Source organism: Denticeps clupeoides, unplaced genomic scaffold (assembly GCF_900700375.1).
Source record: "Denticeps clupeoides unplaced genomic scaffold, fDenClu1.1, whole genome shotgun sequence".
Taxonomy (NCBI): Eukaryota; Metazoa; Chordata; class Actinopteri; order Clupeiformes; family Denticipitidae; genus Denticeps; species Denticeps clupeoides.
The window spans coordinates 132496-144139 of NW_021630102.1; the positions used below are offsets into that span (position 1 = coordinate 132496).

Below are 11644 nucleotides of genomic sequence, written 5' to 3' on the forward strand. Positions count from 1 at the left end.
GCGCCTGCTGCTCTCCTATGCACAACTCTCAGCCTTATTTAATTTCAATTTCACCGTCTGGAGCTGAGCGGCGAAGGCCCCCGGCAGCTCCCGGGGCTGAGCGGATAAAAGAGGGACTGGCCTGGCCAGACGCCCGGCGCGGAACAGTTCCGCTCCGCCTCTCCACGACACTCCGTACAACTCGTCAGGGGCCGTACATCTGAGCGCGGACGCGCGTCCATCAAGGGACCTCTGGAGACGTGAGAGGGAGACACAGTCAATATCAGCATCTGAGGCGTTCACAGCTCTTCACGGCTAATCCTCCACTAACCGGAGCTCCTCCACGAAAATCAATTACAACCTAATTACCAGAGCGGCTCTTCGCAGAGCGGCTCTTCAGGTCCTGGGCTGTGTGTGTGTGTAACTTCTGCTGAAAATTACAACCTTTAGATCAACATCTTCAGGGTGATCATATTATCTTAATCTTCCAATATTCAGCATCTCTCCACGTATTTGGGGTCACCTGGGGTCGTTGGGGTCGCTGGATTCAACAGCTAGAGAGGCACTTTTTTTAATCGAGTTTAATAGAACAAGTTTTTGTGGGGCAAAAAAGAACCGTCAGCGGCTTTAGTCTCCCGTTCTCGTGGACACCTGTCCCCCTCCGTCAGGCCGCGGTTTGAGTGGCGTGGTGCCGGGAGTTATGTGACCCTCAGCAGGCGGAGCGTAAGCAGAGGCCGGGTGTTGTGTCTTCGTCTTGCTCCGGGTTCAGGGGCTCGGGCCGGAGACGTGGCAGCCGTCGGCAGCAAAGCATGATGGGAGTCTGGTAACGCGCAGATTCCTGCATGCTGGAGAAGTTCGGTAACGTTGACCATTATCGTCAGCATTCAGAGGTCAGTGGGAGGAGTCGGCTTTGGTGACAGTAACGGAACGTCCAGAGACACCAGAGACCCGGCAGCTGAGCAAGAAGATTTCTCAAACACACACACATTCTGCATTCCACAGCAGAATGCATTTGTTGCAAGTTATTTGTAGGTTGTGTGTGTGTGTGTGTGTGTGTGTGTGTGTGTGTGAGCAGGTTGGAGAAAAAAAAACAAAGAACGTGTGTTTGTTGAAGAGACGGCAGCAGGTCGGCTGGGGTCAAGTGTCGTTTGAATCTTAAATTGGAGAAGATTCTTCACGTCTTCTTTCTGGTGGCAAACCGCCGCTCATCGTAGATATAAAAGCAGATTCGCAGCCACGATGGTTTACCGTATTTACCACAGCCAGCGGCTCTCTCGTTATACTGTTCCGTACATGACATCTGCCTTGATCAGGACATGTGTCTTTTTCGCAGGTACGACTTCATCGAGATCCGGGACGGGGACTCCGAGTCGGCCGAGCTGCTTGGGAAGCACTGCAGCAACATCGCGCCGCCGGCCATCATCTCCTCCGGCCCGGTGGTCCACATTAAGTTCGTCTCTGACTACGCCCACCAGGGAGCCGGTTTCTCGCTGCGCTACGAGCTCTACAAGACGGGTGAGTCCCCGCCGTCGTCGTCTCGGCTGTACTGGGCGTGGCTTTCATGGTCCTGGAGATCGCGTCATCTCTGATCCCTCGAAGGGCTCGTCGGACTTGCCAGCGCGGCATTTCCAGCGCAATCGCAGACCGATTACACATCAAAGCGCCTGGCGGGGAAAGCGGTGTTTAGAGGAGGGAAATGGGAGGCCGGGGAGGCCTGATTGTGACCCGATCTCTCCAGAGAGGGACTTTGGGGACAATATCTGGACAGACATGAGTGTTTTGCCGAATCGTCCGGGGGACAGCAGCTGTGGCCTTAAATACCTGCCCAGCGGGCCCCCCCAGATACTGTCACGGCCACCCAGGCTCGGAATGACCGGTCCCCACGAGCCCCGTTACCACGGCCACCATGGCCGACGCCATTATTGACCATCTCGTATGCGGCACATTATCATTTTTCACACGTGTGCAGAGGAACGAGGAATTCTGTTGCTATGGTTTTACCGGATCCTCTCTGTGCGGTTTCGGTGGGTGTTCGGGGGGGCGGGCTCAGCTCAGCCCGAGTGCGTGGGCCGGAGCGCCGGCTCTCGAATGGAAATCTCGCTTGTTATTTCTCACCAAACGTCTAATTACAATTTTAAAATTCTGACAAACTTGGGGCGTGTTTTCTCCCCTCCACAAGTCAGCCGGATTTTACACACACACACACACACACACACGCACACACACACACAGGACACGTGGTGTGTGGAATCCCAGCAGCTTTTTTAAACGGGTGCTGGGTTCATGTTCATATTTCAGGCAGCTTGGAGTTCCTGGCAGAGCGAAGTGTGTGTGTGTGTGTGTGTGTGTGTGTGTGTTGTTGTTCCCTGTGATAGGGTCTAGTGTAAACACACTTGGGGGAGGTGTGTCTGTCCGGCACTTTGCTGAGTCCCAGGACATGAAATCCTCGCTTTCGTGTTTCGTCAGGAAGTCAACAACTTGTCCAATTTTCCCAGCATGCCTCAGGGCCGTGGCTAATGAGAGAGCGAGTGACATTATGTCTGATGTTGGTCCTGGAGGTGTGTGGACGTCCCGCTGCTAACCTCCACCCTCCCGGTGAAGGACTACATCACCAGGACATGAGGTGGAGGGATATGGTTAAGAGTATTAACAGCTTTGACCTCCGACCCTTCATACCCCCTGATGGCCTGTCCTTATGCCCCTTATATGCCCCCCTCTTTACTCCATGTCCTATTTTTTTTTTTTACTTTGCCCCAGTTTTGTCACAATAGAGTTTAACCCTCTCAGCCATAAACTCCGCCCCTGTGGAACCCCCCCTGCACACACACACACACACACACACTCATGTGCCAGTTACGTGCTGCTGACACTGTTGCCAGGGTTACCCAGGGAAGACTTCCCACTGAGCCGCCCTCCAGACCCCAACATGGCAGGACGACGGGGTCCTGCCCCCTACCTGCGGCGACAGCGTATGGGCGGGGCCTGTCGGCCCCCCGCTGTCCCAGATGCTCATGGGTGTGACGTGTGACATGTGACTGGACCTTGGTGTTACTGGGCAGAGAAGCACACAGCCTCAGTGTCAGAGGTCACCGCTGAGGTGTAATATCACCTAATCCTCGTCAGGATCTGCTCTCAGACCACGTAATCCGGGATTATATCGGATTCATTTCGCAGGCAAATTGACTTTATATCGCAGTTGGTGTCTGCTGGGGGTGGGAGGGGCATCGAAAACGCAGACAGACGCCTCACCAAAGTATGTAACGCGAGAGACGGGGGTCGCCTGGAGCATGTGAAGCGAAGCGAGAGAGACCCCAGCAGTTCTACCCAGCAACGCCGACCGATGGCTGGGCGTGGCCACGCCGCGCTCGCCGTACGCTGCCGAGGAAGAATGCGCTTTTCAAAAACACGCCAACTAATGAGGGTTAACAACAGAGCAGAGGGCGGTAGTGCACACACACACACACACACACACACAGGCGGTGTAGCTGCGGCGTGCATGCAGAGGTCAGTGTGTGTTACGCTCACTGAACTGGGCTAACGCTAGCAAGTCCTGACACTAAAGCCCCACTTCTGGAGGCAGTCAGAGTCTCCTGGAACCTTCCTTACACACACACACACACACACACTCACGCGTGCGAGACTGAAGATGCCGCGTTCAAGCTTGACGCCTCTGTGCCGCTCCTGTCTCACCGCGGTGCGTGTGGGCGAAGACGGCGTGCTCAGGTTTTTTTTTTTTTTCCAGATGTTTGCTGGTGACCTGCAGCACTCGCTGTGTGAATTCTGCCAAACATCACCGCGTTACCAAGCAATCTACGTAGAATCCTGTATAATTCTTTTCTCACGCTGAACAGATCTCATACCTACTGACACCTCCACAAGTTCACCAAGTGTCTTACCTGTCTTGCTCAGGTACACAATGGTAGTAAGTGCGGTTTGAACCTGGGTCTTGGACACTGGGATACTACCACCCTGTTCACTTGAGTGCGATTTAGTGGTCAAAGGTCAACAGCCGTGGTAACTGTTACATCACATTCTTGTGAAGATGATAGATGAGCAGAATTTGTACGGGAGCACCATGAAGAATCTTGCACACTAGATCTTGGCCTGGTGTGACACAGTTTGGAGGTCCATGGCCTGGTGTGACCTGCTTTGGAGGTCCCTGTCTGGGTGTGAGCCAGTTTGGAGGTCCATGGCTTGGCATGTATATCTATGGCCTGGTGTGACCTGGTTTGAAGGTCCATGGCCCAGTGTGATGTGAATGTGGAATGTGGCTGGACGTGAGTTATGAGGATTTACGTTATAAAACTGGCATTGCGCATCGTCTTTCTCCGCCTTTGTTTCTCCATCACACCACCTTCAGCGTTTTGTGTGGGCGTGTGGTTCCATGTGAGGAGATAAGGGCCCTCTGGCCCTGCAGGGTGTACTGAAGGACAGCGTTAAATAGAAGCTACATAATCTGGAGAGTGCAGGGCATGCTGGGAGTTCTGGAGGGGTCTCGCATCTGTTGGAGCTGAAGGTGAGCTTTGCAGGGCAGGTTTATTTGCATACGCAATGAGACGTGGGAGCTGGAGACCCCTCACCTCCACTTCCCCCGTTATTTTGTCCGCCTGCCGTATTACGCCAGAAGCCTGCTGATGAGCGTGTCGCTAGGTGGAGGAGTGAGATCGGCACGAGTAGAATCGGGAGAGGGGAGAGCAGATTGCTGTGTTGCCAGGCCACGCCCCCACGGGAGGCTGACAGGCAGCTGTCTCCGGAGGTCCGGAAGAGATCCAACTCCATTCTTTTTCATTGTAATTGTGCTTATTTTCTACTAATATTAATGAAGTGCTAGAATTCTTGTAAATGATCGTCCCACCATCTTCATTTTGATAGGGAGGTGACACCGCCTTGCAAAGTACAGGGTTGTTCTCCTTTGTATGTGTTTGTGGGGTGGTAGTATCCTAGCAGGTTAGACACTCGCCTATAAACCAGAAGACCACAAAGACCCAGGTTCAAACCCCACTTACTACCATCGTGTCCCTGAGCAAGTCACTTAACCCTGAGTGTCTCCGGGGGGGGACTGTCCCTGTAACTACTGACTGTAAGTCGCTCTGGATAAGGGTGTCTGGTAAATGCTGTAAAATGTAGATGTGTTTTTGTTGACACACTGCAGGTTCTGAGTACTGTTTCCGGAACTTCACCAGCCCGTCCGGGATGATCGAGTCTCCTGGCTTTCCGGACAAATACCCCCACAACCTGGAGTGCTCCTTCATCATCATCGCTCCACCGCATATGGAAGTCACGCTCACATTCCTGACCTTTGACCTAGAGAATGACCCCTTGATGATGGGTGAGGGAGACTGCAAGTATGACTGGCTGGACGTATGGGACGGCCTCCCTCAGGGTGAGTTTTCTCATCATTTTAAACCTTCTAGTTTCCTACATCATTACTTTAAATGCATCAGTGGGGTGAACATTAGTGGTGGACACGTGGTGGGTCAGCATGTCCACCCTGACCTAGCGGTTAGGTGGCCTAGTGGTTAAGGAAGTGGCCCCATAATCAGAAGGTTGCTGATGACGCCTGTCATGGCTTCCCACTGCTCATTCAGGGTGATGGTTAAATGCAGAGGACAAATTTCACTGTGTGCACTGTGTGCTGTGCTGCAGTGTATCACAATGACAATCACTTCACTTCACTGTGTGTTCTTGGCCAGTGAGTGTTGATTTCACCAGTTTTCCTTCCTTGGACCACCTTGTAGAATATCATTCTCAGGTTACTCAGATGAGGGTAGATGCTTGACAACTGGTGACAATAAGGAATTGTCTTTCTGTCCCCTCTCTATAGTGCTTTTTGGTGGCCTGTCTTAATTTTAGTTTTAGTCTAGTCTTTCCGTCATGCTGTAATATTTTGTCTTTATTAATCTAGACTCATTTTAGTCTTGTCAAAAAGTCAGCATTTTTGTCTTAGTTTAGTCAGAATTATCCATAACCATTTTAGTCTCGTTTTTATTAATGCAATTCAATTTGACCCAGTCAGTATAGTACAAGTACCGAGGGGACTGTCCCTGTAACTACTGATTGTAAGTCGCTCTGGATAAGAGCGTCTGATAAATGCTGTAAATGTAAATGTACCGCGTAGAACAGACAAAAACAACATTTTCTTTTAGTCAAACTGCATTTTTCCCTGTTTTGCTTCTTTTCCACTTCATTTTAAAGAACGTGTCCAAAGCTCGTTTTGTCAATTCTCCCAGCCGTCTGATAACCCACCACAAGTATCCTGAAATCGAATAAATGCATATTGCGAAAGTGGCGCCATATGCGCGATCAGATGGGAGACGCAGGAAACAGAAATACTGCATAATAATAATAACAGTACGTGATTAAACGGGTCATCTTTGTTAAGTAAAAAAGAATGAAGATGAAGATATTTCATCATAAATTTTGTTGCCGAATGCAAAGTGATGTGATTGTCACATGTGATACACAGCAGCACAACACACGGTGCACACAGTGAAATGTGTCCTCTGTATTTAACCATCACCCTGAGTGAGCAGTGGGCACCATGACAGGCGCCCGGGGAGCAGTGTGTGGGGATGGGGCTTTGCTCGGTAGCACCTCGGCGGATCGGGATTTGAACCTTCTGATTACGGGACCGCTTACCACTGCCCCACCACTGTAGTAGGAACAGGTTGTTCTATCAGTAAACATATAGAAATGAGATTAGTACACACACACACACACCTCACACTCGTTCCCGCTCACTCGATTTGCAGCAGGATTATTCCCCTCGATCCATAAAGATTTGGAAAGTCGTCCCACTTTTACTCCATTTATCCTCATAAATCCTTATCAAGCACGTCTGTTGGCAAACAAACATCAGAAATCCAGACAGGGGTCAGAAGGCACCAAATGCCAGCCACTCTCCCAAAAAGCAGGGGATTGTGGGATTGGTAGTAGGGTGGTAGTAGCCTAGTGAGTAACACACTCGCCTATGGACCAGAAGACCCAGGTTCAAATCCCACTTACTACCATCATGTCCCTGAGCAGGACACTTTACCCTGAGTGTCTCCAGGGGGGGGACTGTCCCTGTAACTACTGATCGTAAGACACTCTGGATAAGGGCGTCTGATAAATGCTGGAAATGGATTGTGCATGAACCCAAACCAGCACGGGTGGCTCCTGTCTGGCCTGGGACGCGTCCTCCAGACCCCCAGGATGGGGCTCAGGTATGAAGCGTCTCTGACTGGCGTCCCCATGTCTCCACAGTGGCTCCTCTGATTGGCCGCTACTGTGGTGTAAAGATCCCGCCAGAGATCCGGTCGTCCACGGGCCTGCTCTCGCTGTCCTTCCACACTGACATGGCGGTGGCCAAGGACGGGTTCTCCGCCCGCTACAACATGACGTACAAGGACGTCAGTGACAGTGAGTACAACATACGAACCATCTTGATTTCTCCTCTCTGACGCTCTACCTCATCTGTGTCTCTGTCCCTGCTGTTCCAGCGTTCCACTGCAGCAGTGCGTTTGGGATGGAGTCGGGCCAGATCTCAGACGGACAGATCAGTGCCTCCTCCTCCTTCTATGACGGACGCTGGTCGCCGCGCCAGGCGCGCCTCAACAACGAGGACAACGCGTGGACGCCCAGCGAGGACAGCAACAAGGAGTACATACAGGTAAACGCACACACACACTCCAGCACTAACCGGCTGATGATGGACGGTGGAGGCTCTGGACAATCAGGCAGTTAGCAGCAGTCTGCTGGGTTATTGATCCAGCTGCGGTCACATGACTTCGCAGGGGAATGATGGACCCCGGCTCCACGTTCTTGACATGGAGAACGATGAGCCGTGCGCACCAGAGATGTCGTGCCCTGGAGCCCGAACACACAGAACACTGTCCAGAACCAGCTGCTTCTCATTACTTCAACATGGAACCAATCGGAATATTCATAACATTTCATTATAAAGCAGAAATACAGAAGGAGATGCTAGTTCTCCACTGACCTAGAACACCCATTTCCAGAACTAGAACCATCAACACAATTCTTATTATTTTTTATCATCATTAAAATGCTCCTGTTAGGAACAAGATCTCTGCAGTGATTCCACATTCCTGCTGATTCTGCGTTTTAAACCATCTGGATTATCCTTCAGAATCTGGTTCCCCGTTGGATACAGAACATTAAAAACAGACACGAAATGACGTGTTCTGTTTCTATCTCTCATTCTATCTCCCAGGTGGACCTCCACTTCCTCAAGGTCCTGGCAGGGATCTCCACTCAGGGCGCTGTGTCCAAGGAGACGCAGAAGTCCTACTACGTCACCACCTTTAAGCTGGAGGTCAGCACCAATGGGGAAGACTGGATGGTGTACAGACACGGCAAGAACCACAAGGTAATGAAAAAATCTTCTCTTCTTCCTCGTCGCGTTTGAAGGCACCTTTCTGGTAAAGAAAGGTTGAGAAAAACAGCACATTTTTGGTGAGCCCTTTTCTTTTTGGGGGTTTTTATGAGGAGGAGGAACACACCTGCCACTGTTTATGTACAAAACAAATGCCACATTCGCCTAATTTATTCCACAGGGCTCCCCAGGTGTCAGCTGTGGGGAAGGAGCTTCGCTCCCCTGCTTCGTATTAAAAGCCAAGCTGCTCCGTGTTGAGTGTGTGCGGTCCGAACTCCTCCCAATTAAACCCCATTAGTGCGCCTTTGCCAACGAGGCCCAATTAGCATGAGCTCATCAGCATTGGCTTGAGGAGATGTGAAGTTCCTGTCATCCGACTCCTCCCCCACACGGGGTCGTGGGAGGGGTTACCTGCCAGGCAGGGACCATTCATCATCACTCTGTCTTAACCGTCCTAAACACACCTGTGTGAACAGTCATGAGTAAACACACACACACACGTACACACACACACGTACCTGGGCTTCTAAACCTGTACCCGCCGCCCAAGTGGCCTTATAGAGGCACATGGTACCAGTGTTCTCGCGTGTTCCGTGACGGCTAATCCCGCAGTACTATCCCCACTGGCAGAGTTTAAACTATAAGCCCTGAAAGATGCTTATGTGAAACCCTGCGGTCAAAGGAAGAGGATTGACCAGTGAGTGTGGCTCCAGTGGTCAGGGTTCTTGATTAAGGGCTTAGTGCCTCAGGTCAGGCACGGTTGCGTTCCTGGAGGGCGAGAAGCAACTGATCACAGGTCCCCCAGCTCTCCTCCTGAGAACCAGTGTAGACGCGTCGGTGTCGGTATCTACAGATCGGTCGGTCGGGGGGAGGAGTTTATGGTTCTGTAACCTGGTGATTAATACGCCACTTCATCCTCCAATGATGATTTATCAATATGCTGGTGCAGAGCTGCACTTTAGCTGCTTTATAGGACGAATGTCAGGAGGAACGTAAGAAGCAACAGCAATAAAATCTGCAAGGTATACAACATAGAACTCAACCTTCTCATGGTCTGGTTCTCCAGGTACGCCCAAGTGTATGAGCTCATATATGGTTCTAGATAAATGTACGGCAATGCCCACTTCAACCTTTGACCCAAACATACACAGCAGATCAAGGTTCCTGCATAACCCTAAAATGACTAACAGACAGGTATAGTTGCTGTATGGTTCTTCTGTTCTATGCGTATTAATCATCTAAACGATACGATATGATATGAGTTTGGCTGAAGCTTAGATGAGATGCCAATGAAGGGCAGGGAGCATGGAGCAGATCTCATCCCATTACTCTGATTACTTTATCATTTGTGTGTCAGGCACTTAGAGCCTGGATGAAGTCCATTTCCAGGTACTTCCTGGAAGAGAAAAAAAGTCCATTACGTCTATTAAATGTTGCCTGGAGTGGACTTCCTCATGGTTCTTGCGGTTCTTGGCCTCTGCCAGTCATCTGCCAGTCACAGCTAAAACATTAGCATTAGCGTCTCTGATGGAGCGGTGCATGCTGGGTGTAGGTGGCAGCGGCGCTTCGTCGCTTGTGTTTGCCTCCTACACACACACACTCGCCGTCACGGACTCGTGTGTAATCGGTGACATTTTCACACTTAATGGCAGCGGTGTTTACGGCAGTAAACTCGCCACGTTGTCACCGCGGTAAATCTGCCACTAGGGCCGGAAGAGCGGCGGGAAAACAGCCCACCAAGCAGTTCGGAGTCGTCGCTTTTCACTGCCACTGACAGCAACCTCTGGAGAGGTGGGTGGGGGGGCTTTATTCTGACACACGTGCACACACACACACACACACACACACACACAGCGCTGGAGGCTGGAGCCCATCCAGCTGGAAGCAGCTCCACGGTCGACGTCTTCATCTGTGCCGAGCGAGACGCAGGCGGTCGTGTCCTGAACAGAACCGAGTCGGCAGAACTCCCCGTGGTGCCGTCATCGCCACGACAACAACATCGTGTGCCAGGACCAGAAGAAGCGGTGGAGGGCGAGGAGATGAATGAGCACGTGGGGAACCCATGAATTCTTAAAGGCCTGAGTGGACGCCGTCCCACACAGGCCCGCAGGATGGTGGTGGTGGTGGTGGTGGGGGGGGGGGACTGGGTGGGGCTTCATAATTTCATGACCCGCCAGTCACGGTGCCACAACATGACGGCCTGAATTATTCAGATCAACCGAGTAGGCGGGGCCATGCAAGTCTAGATGAAGTCCGGCCCACCCCGTTGCCGGGCAGATTTTCAACTTGTTTACTGTAATCACCATGATCCTCAGATCCGTATGCGGGATAAACACAACAGACGGACGCCGACGAACCAGTTGGACCAGTTACGGTTTTTATATATGAAAATTGCGTGATTGATTATGATTGGTCAGTTTTTCATTCAGATCCGTATGCGGGATAAACACAACAGACGGACGCCGACGAACCAGTTGGACCAGTTACGGTTTTTATATATGAAAATCGCGTGATTGATTATGATTGGTCAGTTTTCCATTTAATTAGAGCAGTGAGAGTTTTGGTGATTGGCTGATGTGTTGCAGATCCTGCTCCTATCTCATTAACTTTTGACCTCGCCTTACTGCAGTAATGACCTGTCCATGACCCCTGCTTGCCACGCCCCCTCTGAACCTGTCCAAACACCATGTTTTTGCTTCTTCATTAGTCTTTTCTGCCTTTTTGCCCCCGACGTTTTCACTTTCTTCGTTTTTACTCTTTCATTTAGTAGATGTGGGACCCACAGCCAAATGAGAAGAGTGGAGAAGCCTGTCTGGCTGGGGTGTGTGTGTGTGTGTTGATCCCCTCTCTGTCCCCCACCCCACTGGCCTATTTAACCATCAAGAGCTTGTGTCCCCGTTCCCTAGACCCCCTACCTACCCTCACACACACACACACACACACACACACACACAGATAGATTCTGACAGACAGACTAGCCTGGAGCAGACAGCCTGATCTTCTCATGATTTGTATAAGATGTAGTTGTTGTTGGGCATTAGGGTTTAGTGTGTGTGTGTGTGTGTGTGTGTGTGTGTTGGGGGGATGCTCGGAGTGCACCCACAGCCAGATGTGCTCTGGTCATCCCCTCCCTGCCCCACCCGTCTGTCTGCAACAGAGCAGACGGAGAAAATCTGAGCTTTACGCTCCCAGTTAATGGTCCAGACTCCAGAATCCATCCTGCATTAAAGCAGACCAGACAGTGTGTGTGTGTGTGTGTGTGTGTGTGTGTGGTTGTCTACATACAGA

At 51.1% G+C, this 11644-nt stretch overlaps 1 protein-coding gene across 4 annotated transcripts in view; it reads left to right on the plus strand.

The window, feature by feature from the left end:
- The first annotated feature begins 404 nt into the window (after nt 1-404).
- LOC114783568 (neuropilin-2-like) overlaps nt 405-11644 on the plus strand; it is a 27526-nt gene continuing 16286 nt past the window's right edge. Inside the window, exons 1-6 of one of the 4 annotated variants that reach the window (XM_028969070.1) lie at nt 405-869; nt 1313-1494; nt 5132-5362; nt 7225-7380; nt 7461-7630; nt 8195-8350. In XM_028969070.1, coding sequence (XP_028824903.1) covers nt 5173-5362; nt 7225-7380; nt 7461-7630; nt 8195-8350 — 672 coding nt within the window. In that variant the 5' untranslated portion in view covers nt 405-869; nt 1313-1494; nt 5132-5172. Of the gene's footprint in view, nt 870-902; nt 1495-5131; nt 5363-7224; nt 7381-7460; nt 7631-8194; nt 8351-11644 lie in introns of those variants that run through there. The other 3 variants (XM_028969069.1, XM_028969068.1, XM_028969067.1) reach the window with 3 other exon arrangements.